Source organism: Dysidea avara, chromosome 12 (genome assembly GCF_963678975.1).
Source record: "Dysidea avara chromosome 12, odDysAvar1.4, whole genome shotgun sequence".
Taxonomy (NCBI): Eukaryota; Metazoa; Porifera; class Demospongiae; order Dictyoceratida; family Dysideidae; genus Dysidea; species Dysidea avara.
The window spans coordinates 4,701,253-4,717,696 of NC_089283.1; the positions used below are offsets into that span (position 1 = coordinate 4,701,253).

General features: G+C 42.5%; 3 protein-coding genes across 3 annotated transcripts in view; 1 reads left to right on the forward strand and 2 right to left on the reverse strand.

Annotated features, from left to right (window-relative positions):
* Positions 1-12,667, reverse strand: part of LOC136240225 (alsin-like) — a 27,063-nt gene extending 14,396 nt beyond the window's left edge. Inside the window, exons 1-8 of the mRNA XM_066031148.1 lie at positions 12,506-12,667; positions 12,307-12,441; positions 12,174-12,256; positions 12,065-12,125; positions 11,248-11,309; positions 11,058-11,189; positions 10,747-10,815; positions 10,564-10,695 (exon numbers count right to left, since the gene is read on the reverse strand). Coding sequence (XP_065887220.1) covers positions 10,564-10,695; positions 10,747-10,815; positions 11,058-11,189; positions 11,248-11,309; positions 12,065-12,125; positions 12,174-12,256; positions 12,307-12,441; positions 12,506-12,595 — 764 coding nt within the window. The 5' untranslated portion in view covers positions 12,596-12,667. The remainder of the gene's footprint in view (positions 1-10,563; positions 10,696-10,746; positions 10,816-11,057; positions 11,190-11,247; positions 11,310-12,064; positions 12,126-12,173; positions 12,257-12,306; positions 12,442-12,505) is intronic.
* LOC136240822 (uncharacterized) lies at positions 580-4,116 on the reverse strand. The gene is made up of 2 exons (XM_066031881.1): positions 1,258-4,116; positions 580-1,205 (listed from the first exon to the last, which is right to left on the reverse strand). The coding sequence occupies exons 1-2, from the start codon at positions 2,302-2,304 to the stop codon at positions 1,143-1,145; spliced, it is 1,110 nt and encodes a 369-aa protein (XP_065887953.1). The 5' UTR covers positions 2,305-4,116; the 3' UTR covers positions 580-1,142.
* On the forward strand, positions 12,535-16,402 carry LOC136240232 (cyclin-Y-like protein 1). The gene is made up of 12 exons (XM_066031157.1): positions 12,535-12,691; positions 12,856-13,096; positions 13,544-13,612; positions 13,659-13,714; positions 13,766-13,899; positions 14,726-14,786; positions 14,839-14,928; positions 14,980-15,009; positions 15,069-15,183; positions 15,373-15,424; positions 15,476-15,644; positions 16,121-16,402. The coding sequence occupies exons 2-12, from the start codon at positions 12,892-12,894 to the stop codon at positions 16,226-16,228; spliced, it is 1,089 nt and encodes a 362-aa protein (XP_065887229.1). The 5' UTR covers positions 12,535-12,691; positions 12,856-12,891; the 3' UTR covers positions 16,229-16,402.
* Positions 16,403-16,444: the final 42 nt, after the last annotated feature.

Below are 16,444 nucleotides of genomic sequence, written 5' to 3' on the forward strand. Positions count from 1 at the left end.
CAAAGCAGTGAAGGAGGCAGAGCAGTGTAAATTAGAGTGCAGTGAGTTGAAAGAAAAACAAAACTTAAGATTAAACAACATTCAAGGTGACAATGACAAAATCAAATTTTACACAGGGTTCACTTCTTTCACTATGCTAATGACATGCTTTAATTTTTGGGAAAGGCATCTTCCAAGTTGAATTATTGGGGATCTACTAATGCTGAAAGTATACAATGCTGAAAGTAAAACTGCCAAAGGTTGTAAAAGGTTACTTTGTCCTCTTGATGAATTTTTTATGGTTTTGATATGCCTACGCCTAGGATTGCTTGAACAAGATTTGGCTTACCGTTTTGCTGTATCCCAGTCTACTGTATCACGTATAGTTAACACATGGATTAATTTTATTTACTTGCAGTTTAAACAGATCCCATTATGAACTCCCCGTGATCTTACATTTTTAAATATGTCAAAATGTTTCAAGGAAAGATATCCGCAAAACAGGGTGATAATTGATGCTACATAAATCTTTGTAGAACAGCCAGCTCTTCCTGAATTACAGCAACTAACCTTTTCATCATACAAAAATCATAACACGTACAAGGGTCTGATAAGCATTTCACTAACTGGTGCAGTTATATTTGTGTCTGATCTGTATCTGGGATGCATTTCAGTCAAAGAACTGACAAAAAGATCTGGATTACTAGATATGCTAGAAAAGGGTGATGCAATAATGGCTAACCGTGGCTTTGACATTGAGGAAGATACAATTCTGAGAGGAGTGAAACTTAATATCCCTCCCTTTTTGAGAGGTAGACAGCAGTTGGATCCATCTGAACTAGTTGAAACTAGACGAATAGCATCACTACGTATACATGTAGAAGGGAAATGGAGCGGCTAAAAAACTTTCACATTTTTGACAAACCTCTACTACCATGTTTTAGGGACACCGCTAATCAGGTTTTCTATATTTGTGCTGTATTTACAAATTTTAATCCTCCACTATGTACATAAAATACAATTTTGTATTTATATATTGTAATCATGTGTATATACATAATATTATGTACTTAATGAGTATTCATACTGACATTACAAGAAATAACTAGGCTTATGATGTGGTTCAATTAGTTCGGGTTTCATGTATCTGTGCCAGTATAATTTTAGCTGTGGTATTTTTTCTTTCTTCCATTCCTCATCTGGAAAAATGCGTGTGATTGAAAGTCCTTTGGTTGTGAAAACACAAAAGCCACACCAACTATATAAGTCAGAACCTACATATAATTGGAGTTGTACTTGGTGGTAGTAGGCATGAGATGAGATGTTTGAGTCTTTCAACTCACAATAAAAATTTGAATCTTTGCAGGCATCTTCCGGTTCCACATCACGCTTTGAATAGGGACACTTTATCTCTATAATGCCATCTGGTTGAGTACTACTTCTATCTTTCACTTTCCCATCAGGTGAAGCTCCTAGATAGCATTGATGTGGATGAATGATAAAGCCACAGGCTTCCACTGTTGTGCAAGTGCTATCAGTAGGATTTTTAATTGCCAGGTATTTTGTAATGGCTGTTGACTCATGTCGACGCCCCCACATAATTGGTGCAGGTAGTAGATCTAATAATGGTTTAGGGTACAAACAATACATGAGTAGTGAATCTGTTTTCTTCTTCTGGCATAGTACCCTGCCACAAATAGAGCCAGTGATTCGTTTATACCTTACATTCTGCCACAGTTCACTATGATGCTGACTGCGTGTTTTGCTCTCTATCACTAAACGTTCAGTAGCTGTAACTTTTAAACTAAGTTGTTCATAATCTATATCTTGACCATCTTCCTCTGGTATACACATTTCTTCATCATCACTGTCATCTTCCCTGGAAATTGCTTGAAGTGATGTGCTGGCAGTTTCCTCCAAACACTGCCCTGGTGGCAATGAGTAACAGTGGTCATGTGTTATCTTGTCGACAGATGGAATTAAAATATCTAAAAAGAGACATGGATGGATACTATCTAATAATTCACAGCGCAACTGCTCTATTGCATCATTGTTAAGCTGACGATCCTCAGGTTGGCGTGGATCAAACATGCTCAATCCCTTTGTGGACTGCTTCAAAATCTCTGATCTTCTCTTGTTCAGCTGGTGGACTGGTACAATATTCAACTTCCCTAGGCGTGGCCTGTGCCACTCTTGCTGTCTATCAGTGCTAGTCAGGAATTCAGGTAGTTGAGCAAAATGACTAAACTCTTCTAATGCATAGCAGACTGCTGCAATACGCTTACACAGCTTCCAGTAGGTCCTTTTCCAGCAGGACATCCACATTTAGCACCAACAACATCATACACATCTGCATCCAAACACAATGAGATTTTGTATATTACGCTTTTCTTCATTTCAGCCCAGCACTTAGCTTGCATGTAAATATACTTTTCATAGCCAATCTTAATCTCATGAACATGCCCACATCGAAACATATCTAAAGCAGAACGGTTAATAGACTTAAAGTCACCTCTGGGCAATCCATCTGTGGCTGTCTGTGCTGTAAAATAATCAATTAAATTTCCATTGGTAAAACAGAACATTCCTAATCTGTTATCTATCTTGGCTGCATCTTGAAGTTTTACCAATTCTAGGTTTGGTGGGATTTTCCATTTGGTGGTAAGCTGTTGAGATTTTCCAGCATTATGTACACTATTGTCAGGATCAACCACTCTGTCCCCAACCATTTGCTATAAGAGTCTGGACCCTATAAATCACTTGTTAATTTTCTCCATGTTTGATAGCTACTTAGCTAACCTTACAACTAAATCAGCCTTCTTTCCCTTAGTAGGAGCCCGTCGACATCGAAGCCAGCGCTTCAGTTCAGGAATTTTAAGGCTGCTTGGTTCCCTACCATTCAGACTTGCACCAGGTACATCTGCTTCATTATTAAAAATCTTATGTTCATTACTATCTCCGCCACCGCACTTCAACTACCCTTCAACTACCCATAGACTACACCCCAGTGGTGTGTTGTACAACTAATTCTACCACTGAACAAGGCCAACTACAAGCAAAACACGTTAAACTACTACTTCACTACCACAAACTACAACTTGACAACTACATGACAAATACGCAAATTAGCGCCCATGTCCTCCGGGCTGTATTTTCTAATTATTAGAAGTTCAACCGCAGGTTAAAGGAGGTTAACTTGAAGGCGACGCCGCTTAAGCCGTACACTCTTGCGGGCACCCCAATGCAACATTTGAATTCTCTGGCACGTGAGGAAAAAAGCGGTGGTCAGGGTAAGCGGGCTAGTTAATCCCGCTATTTTCTGACATTCAGAGAAGCAGTTGTGTTGTTGTGCCTTGTTCTCCTAGTCAAGTACGAAGAAGCGTCATGGACCCAGCATTGTCCGGAGCAGGTGTTCCCCCTACAGTGCCTGTGGTTGTGACGTCGGCCCCGGCCGCCCTAGTTGCTGCAGCCCACATAGTGGGAGTCCCAGTCTCTCAGCCAGTCGTGTCGGTGCCTCCACCAACCACAACCTCTACAGTTCGCCTGAGACTTACACCTGGAGATTATCCAGTATAGCCACCACTGTGGCTGGCATTCTCCAGCCAGGGCAGTCGTCTCGGAACCCTCTCTCCGTGGCTGTCTCCTTGCCAACTCAAGCTCCGTCCACCTCATCAGGTAACTTATATATTTTGTGTTGCTGTCGTTTCTTCCCTTATTTTAGCTAATGTGTTCTACTCGACCGAGGTGCAGCGCACCTACCAACCTGACTTCCCCCCCCCTTCCATTCGGTGCAGCACACTCTACTTCCAGGAAACAGTCTCTAGTGGGGGCATGGTATGGACCTATTAGTATTTACAGTGCAGCGCACTGCTGTTGCTCTGCTGCTACCATTGCTCTTTTCACACAGGTGGCCGCAGCGCAGCACCTCTCCTCCCTGCAGACCCCTTTCTGGCACTGAGAGGGCCTCCCCTCCAGACCACTGCTCCCCAGCCCCCAAGGGTGATGTCGCCATCAGTAGTGGTCACTGAGGGTATACCCCCAGCGTCGTCCAGGGTTATAGGGAGAATCAGACGGTGGGAGTTCATCGACCTCTCTCTGCTGTTGGAAGGAGCAGATATGGGGGAGACTTCCACCTCAATGGATGTATGCGTGGCACCCTCCACCCCCCCCCCCCCCCCCCCCCCAGCCAAGACTCCAAGAAAGACACCTTCTCCAATTAGGGACCTAACCAGCTGGCTTCAAGCTTATTCTCGTTTCATGGCTGTCCTTTTGTCAGCTCCAGCCACCACAAAGGAGGAAGCAGCAGGCCGCGTGGCTCATCAACACCTAGTCATCCAGTTGGCCCAGGACCTTGGGGACCATCAGTGGCTGGTATATGACCAAGAGTTCAGGGAGTGGGCAGCAGCAAAGTCCATCAAAGTGTGGGGGGAGCTAAATCTCTCCATTTATGGCAGATGCTTATCACGCCCCTCAACTTCTACTATGGATGTGGCCTCCCCTGTCTCTTCAATTCCAGTTTGTTTCAAGTGGAATCAGGGACACTGCCAAAGGCCCCGCTGCAAGTACTTACACCAGTGTTCAGAGTGTGGTGGCCCGCACAGGAGAAGCTAGTGCTACTCTCAGCGACGAAGGAACTGAGTCCTGGGAAAAGAGCTGGACTCTAACGTCATTATTTATCAGGATATCATTTATCATTCAGCAGCGCATCAAACTGTTACCCTTATCACTCTACTGTATTTGTATGTATTATATACCGTATATGTATACTTATGGGAGCTGGTCTCCTGCAGGCAGCTAGTAACCTTTGTATTCTCATGTACACCATGTCATTTTGTCAGTGACTACACTACTTGACATTGTTTCGCTGCACGAAGACTAACTAAAACTAAAAAATAAAAGTAGGGTCTCCTTACCCCCTGGTATAGCTTGTAATGGTTGTGGGAATTAGTCTCCACCACTTGGTGTGTAATTGTCTATTCCCCTCCACACAGGTGAGGAGCTCAACTTGTTCACTGGAGGAATGGTGGCAGACAATACCTACGTGTATTCAGAGGATTTATTAGCTTTGGACAGCTGCCGGGAGCCACAAGTGACTTCCCAAGTGGTCATCTCCAGAGAGATATACACCCCCCTCCACTGGCTGAGCTGGGCTCATGGGCTAGCCGATCATCCTGACCCGGTGTTTACCAGTTTCATCCTGTCTGGCATCCGCGGTGGTTTCCACATTGGGTTTCACCGCGATCAATCACTGATGTTGGCAGGCAGGAACTTATACTGCCCGAGGCCCTCTGATTACCTATCACGTGAGATGCAGCTGAGTAGGATGTGGAAACTCCCACCTGGGGCTTTCCCCAGGGGAATTCATTTTAGCCCAATAGGCTTGGTCCTGAAGAAGAATAAGCCTGGAAAGTGGAGACTCATCGTGGACCTCTCATCTCCGTTGGACTACAGCATTAATGATGGCATTAGCCGTGAACGGTCTTCCCTGTCCTACATGTCGGTAGACCACCTAGCTGCCCTGATCGTGTCTGAGGGAAGAGGTCCGTTCCTTGTGAAGGCGGACGTCAAGGAGGCATACCGCATAGTAACAATCCACCCCGAAGATAAGCACCTATTGGGCGTTCAATGGGATGGAGCTGTTTATGTTGACCGGATGTTGCCCTTTGGTTTATGTTCAGCCCCAAAAATATTTTCAGCCATAGCAGACGCAGTTCAGTGGATGCTCAGGAGGAATGGCATATCAAAAGGTCTTCACTACCTGGACGATTTTGTCTTTGTGGCTCGCTCTGTGGCTTCGGCAGATCTCCAGAAACGCAATCTGCTGTCTCAGTTTGATCTCCTCGGGATTCCAATTGAACTATCAAAGCTCGAAGGCCCTGTCACCTGTCTTACCTTCTTAGGCATTGAGGTAGATGCAGCCTCGTTTCAGCTCCGCCTTCCCAGAGCTAAGCTCTCGGAGCTGATGCTTTGCTTGCAGCAGTACGTCCACCATCGCTCAGTGAGGAAGCGTGACCTGGAACATCTCACTGGGCTTTTGCAATTCGTTACCAAAGTGGTTCGCCCAGGTAGACCGTTCCTAAAGAGACTGTACGCTCTCCAGGGAGTGGGTAGTCACCCGGAACATCTTGTGCGCCTTAGCGTTCCAGCTCGGGCCGATATTGCTTGGTGGCTCCTCTTCACAGCCCAATGGAATGGCATCTCCCTACTGTGGGACTTGGGCTTGACCAGGATTGACGTCACAATCTACTCAGATGCCTCCGGTTGGGGCTGCGGAGCAGTGCAGGACGACCAGTGGCTCCAGCTTGAGTGGCCACCTCGGCTACGCCACCTCTCTATTGCCGTGAAGGAGCTTATACCAGTAGTATTAGCTGCAGCAACCTTTGGCAGGTCATGGTCGGGGAAATCTATCCTGTTTATGGTAGACAATGCTGTGGTTGTATCAGTCCTTAACTCCATTTTCTGCAGCGATTTGCACATGATGCACCTGGTGAGGCTTTTGGTGTTTTTCGCAGCCAAGTTTGACTTTTGGTTTTCAGCCTTTCACATCCCAGGACAGCTCAACTCTAGAGTCGATGCCATATCCAGAAATCGCCTGGACCATTTCTTCTCTAAAGTACTGCAAGCAGCTTCCTCCCCAACCCCAGTGTCCTCATCCCTGGTGAGACTAGTGTCTCAGTGCATCACTTGGATTTCCCCATCCTGGATTGCGTTGTTCAAGGAAGCCTCTGCTGACATCTAGAAAGTCAAGTCCAGCATTGTCATCTATCTCACTTTATTATTATTATTATTATTTACCTATACTGTACAACTTCAGAAATGAAGAAAAATGTACAGACAAATCACAAAAAAATAATAATAATAATAATTCAATACAATAAGTAAATTATAATTTAATTATAGATTTAAATACTTCAAGTGAATTAGAGTCTTTAGCTAGGTTAGGTAAATCATTCCAAAGTGAAATTGTTGCTGGAAAAAATGAGGACTGATATGAGGTCTTTGATGCTTGCAATGATAGGAGGTTAAAAGGATGATAATTTCTTGTACTGGAATATGTTGCAAAGTTAGTATACAAATCAAATGGGATATCAATTTCATTGTGGATAATTTTGTACATCATGGATAATCTTAATTTTAATCGTCTGCTTTCAAGTGATTCCCAGTCCAGCTGGTCCATAAGGTTAGTTACGCTAACAGTAGGGTCACGTGTGTATGTATTGGTCACAAACCGGGCTGCTCTTCGTTGTATCTGCTCTAACCGGGATATTAAGGTAGACTGCCAGGGTGCCCACACTGTTGCAGCATATTCGAGTTGGGAACGAATAAATACTGTGTATGCTAATTTCTTAGCATGGATTGAGGCACATGAGATATTACGTTTGAGAAATCCCAATGTTTTGTTGGCTTTAGCTGTTATGTAGTTGACATGCATGTTCCATTTTAGGTCTGATTGGATGATGACACCTAAGTACTTGCAACTGTTTATGATATTATACCCTCATTTTATATCATCATTTGTATGTTCATCTTCACACCATGTTTGTCTTACGCTTTTGTATTTATCCAACTCCCATTGTATTTTTTTTTTTTGGCATATATCTTTTCATCATAATTATTGCATGGTTACAGTTTTTCTTTTTTCTTTACCTTTGTCCCCCCTAGGCCCAAGGGTGCTTTCAGCTGCCCAGCTGGATGTGGCTGCCCAAAGGTACTACATGGCAGGGCTGGCTACCTCTACTCACAAGACATACCTGGCAGCGGAGCAGCGTTACTGGAACTTCTGTGGCAGCTTCTCCATTACAGCACTGCCAGCATCTGAAGCCACCCTGTGCTACTTTGTGACATGCCTGGCCCAGCAGGGTCTCTCTGACGGTACGATCCGGACTTATCTGTCGGGAGTACGCCAGCTGCAGATATCTCATGGCTTCCAAGACCCCAACATTAACCAAATACCCCGCCTGCGTCAAATTCTCAAAGGAATTAAAGTTGAGAAGGGCAAGGAGGGGCTTCCTCAACGCCCCTGCTTGCCCATTACCCCAATGATCCTGAGGAGGATGAAACCTTACTGGATCACTGAACAACCCTCCTTCAACTCAGTGATGGTCTGGGCAGCGGCAGTTGTGACATTCTTTTCATTCTGCCGTTCAGGGGAGACCACGGTGGGTAAGGATACCAAGTACGACCCCAGCACCCACCTTTCCTATTCAGAAGTGGCTGTAGATGATCCTGGCTCTCCATCAATTGTTTCCCTGTTCATCAAGAGATCTAAGACGGATCAGGAGAGAGTGGGGGTCAAAGCGATCATAGGTCGGACAGGAGACGACCTCTGCCCAGTCTGCTTCTGGAATACCTGCATCTACAAGGGTGTGCCCCTGGAGCTTTATTCCTCTGGCAGGACGGGACTCCTTTATCACAACCCGGTTTTGTAACTGCTACTCGTCAAGCTCTGATGGCAGTTAATCTTCCTGCCCAGGACTTTGCTGGCCATAGTTACAGGATAGGGGCGGCCACTACAGCGGCCATGGCTGGCATAGAGGACTCCACCATCCAGACGCTGGGACGGTGGAAGAGTGCTTCTTATTGTCTGTATGTCCGGTTGGATCCCCAGCATTTGGCATCAGTTTCGTCGACTCTGTCGCAGCATCTGTAGCGAGTCTGACACTTTACTTACATGACTCACTAGGTCATACTATTCAGCATCATAGTATTACTATTATTATTGGTGTGGTTGCTACATATACTGTACGTATCTTTCGATTATGGTTTTGCTTGGCATGTTATCGTCTAGCTTCGATATTTCGCGAGGCAATTGTTGAAGTACAATCACACCATCGCATTATTGTTTAAATGGGTGAATGGGGCTCTACTGGTGTTCTGTAGCTTCGAGGCCAGGGGGAAACTGCTAGACTGCTAGTGCAGCCTAGCTTCAGTGGGTCTGGCATCCCCCACGACCTCGAAGGGAAGGCAACGGTTGAGTAATCGCCTTCGGTCCACTCAGGCGGTTGCTGCACGAAGCAGCCGCGGAGGAGCCTTCCTACTGGTCACGAATCGCGTGAACTCCTGTAAGGCCCTGCGTCTTCGTGACCACGGGCAATTACAAGCCTACAGCACACAGTTCTCATTCTCCCACTCCTAGTAAGTATAACCTGCCTACGATGAGAGCTTTCCGCCTCATGGTGCCGGACAAGTTAAGCGTTTTTAATAAATAAATATGTGCCATTCAGTTATAGCAGGTGTAGGCGACCTCCCTTTTTCCCCTACTTTTTTTATGATCCCTAACTGAACTTAAAATACCTAACATTATTATGACTGGTGAACCAGCACATATCACATCAAAAGAAAGGATGGTACCAGAGTTAATGTTTTTGTCTGAACGTGCACCCCAGCTATCAGTCGAAAGTGAAGTGGCCATTACGCTTCGCTATCAGCTATGTTCAGCTACCATTACACAGTGCTACAAACAAAAAACAGCAGGAGAAGCACCTCTGCAATCAATCCAGCTACCACAAAAAATACAGATGATTCGCACAAGCCCCAACTATCAATTACTGACTCGAAAGTGAAGGCCTTTATGCTTCACTTTCACCATGTTACAGAGTGTTACAAACTAAGACACCTCTGCAATCAATCCAGTCATCACACAAAACACAGATGATTCCCATTTACAAATAGGAAGCCATGCATTGCACTACTGCGAATTGACACCTTAGACTGTCAGCAAAAAGAAATGGTATATAAAGGAGCACAAAGGTGGTCCATGATGCATACAATTTACATACTGCGGTATGCCGAATGGCACATCTATGGACAAAGTGATGTTGAACAGCGAAAAAATCAACCCCATAGTCTTAGCTGTTATCAAGTTATGCTTGTCTGAAAGTATCAGGCAGGCGGGCAGGCAGGCAGGCATTTAGTCTGTCAATAGAAAATTCCATTGAATAAATATTTTGTAACCACCTATTGGAAGCAACTTAGGGTCATACCTGAGGTACTTTTAAGATTGGTTATACCTAACCATACTGCCAAGGCACCAGATGGTATTGTGAAGCTAGTTTTTGGGTGATATATTTAGCCAGAAAAAACCAAACCTCCATGATCCCTAATATGCAGTACTACCATACTGTATGATAAACATTCATGAACCATGGACATTTATCAGATTTGTAACAAACTTAGTACATCAAGACACACAACACTCTATCATGTGTCTTGATGAACGTATATAGTAGGGCTGCAACGAATGTCAAACTTAGTATCCGAATATTTGGATGTCTTAACGAAGGAATACCGAACTATTTGATAATATTTAGATTAATGCAAAAATGCTAGAATTCAGCAACATTTTGCCACATACTTACCACTTTGTTCCTAAAATGTATGTTAAATTAATAGTAGTTGTAATCAGTTTTACATACACTGTAGCACTTGTAGAAATATAGCTGGTAACCTACAATGTAAGCCATTTCCACTGTACACACTTGTAGTAAATGAATATCCGAATGGTAAATTCAGTATCCGGATAAAATCCTAATTGAATATTTGCTGCAGCCCTAGTATTATAGTACAATAACACGACTAACTCACTTGGCCACTCCATACCCATCCATCAGTCCATCCTTCCATTGTCCATTATAGTGTCTGATCTTACTGAAGCAAGACAGTGGTGACTCAGGTCGCTCATTCTTCTGCCAATGACATCTCATCCATAGGCCATTGCTGACAAGGGGTGGGGCTAGGTTACATGATACCAGTTGCACAAACACTCACCCATGATACTTTCCATTTAGGAATTCCCCTTTGTAATGTACCCCATTGGATGGATTGTTGTATTCTCCCCTGTAGGCATGTTAAACACAGAATTAAAAAAATTTTTTTTGAAAATATACAATTGAACATGACATAATAGCAAAAAGAAAAACCTCAGAGTGACCATGGCAATGAAGCAAGCCCTAAATTGAACATTGTTGAGCTTAAGACCACCTCAATATAGTGACCATGTCAAGTAGGTCACAAGCATGCCACATACTATTAAGGGTCTTACACTATATATTTATAAAGAAGGGAGTGGCCCAACTTACTGTCCATGTGGTTTTCCACTTAGCCAAGAGCCACTGTATGTCCCATCCTTCCACTCTGAATGGTGTTGGTAGGTGTAGCTAAGTTGCTGTCGCTGTTTCAGTGAATCCAACAAGCTATCCACAAGGTTCATGCTGCAACAACAAAGTGGGCATGGCTGCACCTGTACACTCACAAGGGGGAGTGGCTCACCACATGATAGGTAAACGAAGACAATCACCAATGGTCTCTGCTAAACATATCAGCCATGTTTGCTACAAAAGTATGAACTAAATTAATATGCATGATATTGGAAAGATTGGTGATACATTCTTGACGAACTATGGTCTCCCTCAGAACACAGAACAGTATTACACACACTATTGGACAACTGTCAGTAATGCATAGATGCATGAATGTTCATGGCAATTCACCTCTTCAGTTGAGACAGCTTTATTTATAATTCGTGCTTTTTTCAACTGGATCCTTAGATGTTGTAAAATTTCACATCAACAATAACCTTTTAAACTATCACACTTTTACTCAAACCCTATTCTGTATAGGGAAACCACTCTCTGATTGAGGTTTCATTCAGGTTAGGTGTTAATATGTGGCTGAAAGTGTTCAATTGCTACAAAGGAGGTGACAATACCCCACTGCCAAAACAGTGGTGATAGTCTGCCTATCAGTACATCTATGAATGTTCACATAATTTCTATTGGACTTATTTACACTGTCTAACCCATGAACAAATGGGCCACTGTTTGTCTGAGGTGTAGTACATGTGTATCAGCAACTAAAATGACCTTTGAGATAACAATTATCCCTCTGTTTAGAAGTTACATACAGCCAAAGTATGGGCTTCATTTCAAAGACATGACCTTATGAATACATTAAACTAGGTATATATGCCTACACAAGCACATATATAGAAGTGTTATTGTAAGGTACTATTGTGCATTCTAACAAAACAACCACCTAAATGATACACACAAAACTATACCATGCCATACAAATAACAACTCTATACCTTATGTTTAACGTCTTTAAAGTGAAGTGTGAGGTCGTCCTCAGGACACTGCAGCAATAACCTACCAGGCCAATATAATACAATACCAACACTATCGTAAATAACTGACTTAAAGCTGGTACTAGTGTGTTTGCTGACTACTGTGTTACACACCCACATCACAGCTAGGGGGTATTCTGCAGATAAGTGACCCTAGAGGTCACACAAATATGTAACAATGACGTCAACTGGTACACTGTTACCTGGACAACAGCTAATACGTCTGTGAAGAGGTATAATTTAGCCCCGCTATTCTTTTTAATGGTTGCAGTGGACACCACGGCAGGAACATCATCGCTAGATAGTCGCATAACGCGATGCGGCTTCTCCAACACGGTCTATATCGTTCCGCACGTGACCGTTAAACAATTTCACGCTTTACAACACTACACACATACGCACCCGCAACTTATCCGGAAGTTGCTCCCAAAACCTGGACATCTGTTCCCTGTTCCAATACGTACCCGTAGTGACTGCGCCATCACCACTCATCTTTTTGGCCTACCCCACATGGATCACGTGATAAGATAAACAATACTTTGGAGCTAGATTATTTCAGACTGGCGTTGAGAAAGTACCACAAGCAAGGTGCGCGATATTCTGACTGTATTTGTATGAGTGTACGCGCGTGATAAGATAAAGAACTCCGGTTGAGTGCATAAAGGGGATTGTGCTCTTGGTATTATTTTTGTTTGTGACCACGCCCCCCACAGTAGCATTTAACACTTGCTCTTTTCTTTATCCCATCCCAGGCACGTGACTAGTGTCCGCTTAGCGGCCATAAGGTGATGGGTAATTGTGTAAGAGGAAACCTTGATGATAGACACACACGAACAACACAACGTACACAATACAACTACCAACCATCAGAGCAACCAGTTCCGACCACGCCATCAGCACAAGATCAGCAAGACCAACAGGGTGACCCTGTTGAAGAGCCCGTATCATGGCCACAGTTGGACACACAAGTACAACACATTGCTGATAGAGAAGGTTTGCACTTAAAATGACTAGGGTCTGGGGGTTGTTAGTGCTTAAGGTAGTATAGGGTAAGGAAGTATATATTTGGTGAGTTCAATATTGAAGAAATGTTTTCGGTTATGTGTGGAACTATTGTATCAATGGCTTGACAAGCTGTGCTATTAACTGTTAACAATAACTAGACCTGCTGGCTATAAACAATAAGTTATGTAGAAATTGTCTAAAATATTAATTAGTTTTTTGTACATGTGATAAACTGATACATTATATTTCAGGTGTTTTCTCTTGATATACTTTCTCCTGAGTGTGGCTTACACTTAAACATAATCTTGTCTCAGATATAGGCCAGTGACTTATAATTTGGTGACCTAATCAAAATACTGAAAATTTATAATTTTACAATGTAACAGCCTTTCATGTTTGATATGTGTGTATGTCTTGTGGTATTTGATTGGCTAGATCTCAGCAACAAGGAGGGAACCATGTTTTTGGAGAAGGCAAAAAGTTATTCCAAATTAATGGGCAACGGTGAGTAGAGACCATAACGAGGTCACATGTTATGCTGACTCTCCAGGTAACATTTCATCTCAACGAAGTCTAAGACTTCGTCACTCTTCCTCTCAGTCCAATGTAAGTAACAATATCAGTATGATATTAGTTAGTGTTATTGCTGGTTGGTAGACATCTCCGATTACAATTAAGAAATCAAGCTCAACTTCGACAATTTACACTGACGACAATACAGTCAGTAATCCTGACCTAAAACACACCCTCCGTTGTGTGTCACTGGCCGTGTTCTACCACATCAAGAACAGGTTAGCCTGAGGAATGTGCTGTGGTAGATGAATAAGTGTGTAGGCATTAAATGTTTGTCGAGTCTACTGGAGTGGTATAATACCAATTTGCTGATCTGTATTGATATTACCAAGAGTTCATATATACTGAGGAGAGTGTCCTACTCTCATATACCCCTGTAGAAGGGCATATCGTGAAGTTATGATGTAACGACAAAAGGTTGTAGTTTGTGACGTACAGGCAGCTGTAAAAGTGCAAGAATCGTTAGCACCATTTCACACTTGCGACGCTCCAGATAACCGTATTCGCAAATAGTCTAGCAAGAAACGCCTACAAAGCGGTCTTAACCCATGAAGGAACAATTGTAGTTCGGTGAGAAACGCTTAGAGCTGGAGTTAATTTGGTTGCTAGTGACGTTGTTAGGCACGCGTTCAATCGATACCATGTTCAACTAATGACATCATTAATTATACAAAGAAAAACGGGCAAAATCAGAAGTGCTGTGTCATAACTTCACGATACGCCCTTCTACAGGGGTATATGAGAGTAGGACATTCTCCTCAGTATATATACTATGAACTCTTGATATTATGTTGATACACTGTCAAGGTAAAAATTCTATCAATACATGTGTGAATGATAGTTTAATCTATGTCTATATATAGATTGGCTTATTTATCTACCTTATTGCTTAAAGCTATTCACTGTAAGCTTGTTACATGTAAGTCAACCTTGCAGTGTCAAGGCCTTTCAAAAGCCTTATCATTGTAATACGTACAAGTCAGGACTTTTATTTTTTATGTGTTATGTAGACACTAAAAATTGTAATCCTATCAATGTGATTAGGGATCGCACAAGACCACCAAGAACTATGGATATCTTTGATGAAAAGGTCCATCCATTAACGGTAAAATTTACCCCTCGCTATTGCTGATGTAATGTATACTTGTGATGCACAGAGGGAAGAAGTACCTAGTCACTATGCTGACTTCACTCCTGATAATAAAGTGATCTATCGTTTCGTTAAAACTTTATTTCATGCTGCCCAGGTGATTATTGTATATAGTAGATCATGTGATCATGAGCCCCTCCCACTGTAGCTTACTTCAGAATGTGGAATCATCACACTGGTACTGCGTCGTGCTCACCTCACCCCTGTACACTGTGATACATGATTGTCTTTGTGTAGGTATACTTGGAGCGGTTACTACACTATGCAGAGTTGGACCTCCATCCTTCAAACTGGAAGAGAATCCTACTGGGAGCTATCTTGTTAGCTTCTAAAGTGTGGGATGACCAAGCAGGTGTGTGCTATGTCGTGTCATCACATGCAAATTAGACGGAAGTTATTGGATATTGTTTTGTTTTCAAGATTAGATCAGTGGTCATGTTTATGTATATATAAATGTATTAGAAACATCACAAGCCAAAATATCCCATCATTGTTTTGTAAATGAATGGGTGTAGTAGTTGTGCTTTCTGTCTCTTTATAGTGTGGAATGTCGATTACTGTCAGATTCTAAAAGACATTACTGTTGAAGATATGTAAGCTAAAGATTATAATTGTCTGCATGTGTCAGTGTACTGGTTGTATAGGAATGAATTAGAAAGGGTGTTTCTGGAGCAACTACAGTTTAATATTAACGTTCTCTCAAGCACATATGCTAAATATTATTTTGATTTACGATCACTGGCAGAAGACAATGGACTATTGTTTCCTGCAGACCACGAGTCTCTAACAAAAGAAAGAGCACGTCGTATAGAGGTGAGATAAAATGGGACCAGGATTTGCATGAGCACCATAAGGCCCAATGTAATGGATCCTCTTGCGTTCCTGATGGGAAAACATTGTGGATGCTATAAAGTGTTAATAGGGTGAGGGTATGGGCAACAAAATTGCATGTGAAGGTAATGGTCATTGAATCAGCTTCTTCAGCATAATATGTAGTGTACTTAACTAGGGATCTTGCACCCTCCCATGAGAATTTTAGCATTCAATAGTGGACTATACACAAGAACATTGTGCTACTTTCAGGAGTGTAAATTCTTTACATGTTCAGCCTATTCTTTTCAATTGATAAAGCCCTGAACTAATAATGATGAAAAAGATAAGGGGTACAAGACTAGATCTTTGTGTGGCAAGTAGTTTCCAAGGGAGTGACCCCCACCCTAACTCTGTAATATTTTACCAAGAGTTTATAATAGGAAACTCTTGATTTTACTGTACTGTACATTTTGTAGGCCATATCATCTGTCTGTGAGGACAAGTCATATGACTTCTCGGTCAACATGAGACACTCCAGTAGTCTCGATCCTCTACCTGTGAAAGACATGGCCGTGCTTAGCTAGTGATTAAACCAAAGAGAATTTCTAAAAGTGTTTTTTTATCTTATTATTTATATATAATAATGATGGTGTCCTTATTGTTCTGTTTTGCCAAGCACACTGTACTTATCAATATGTAAAGTGTTTATATTAATAATTTACTGCATGATGTAACATTGTTATGACTCGCAAAATTTATTTTTGTTAGTTGCGCGCATGCGTCGCAGGTGTTGCGGAAAT

Excerpts from the sequence above, each read along its gene's own strand:
- LOC136240822 (XM_066031881.1), bottom strand. The coding sequence starts at position 2,304 with ATGTGGATGTCCTGCTGGAAAAGGACCTACTGGAAGCTGTGTAAGCGT. Across the intron at positions 1,206-1,257 it reads AAGTACAACTCCAATTATAT|GACTTTCAATCACACGCATT; the intron begins GTAGGTTCTGAC and ends TCACAACCAAAG.
- LOC136240232 (XM_066031157.1), top strand. The coding sequence starts at position 12,892 with ATGGGTAATTGTGTAAGAGGAAACCTTGATGATAGACACACACGAACA. Across the intron at positions 14,787-14,838 it reads AAAAGGTCCATCCATTAACG|AGGGAAGAAGTACCTAGTCA; the intron begins GTAAAATTTACC and ends TGTGATGCACAG. Across the intron at positions 15,010-15,068 it reads AATGTGGAATCATCACACTG|GTATACTTGGAGCGGTTACT; the intron begins GTACTGCGTCGT and ends GTCTTTGTGTAG.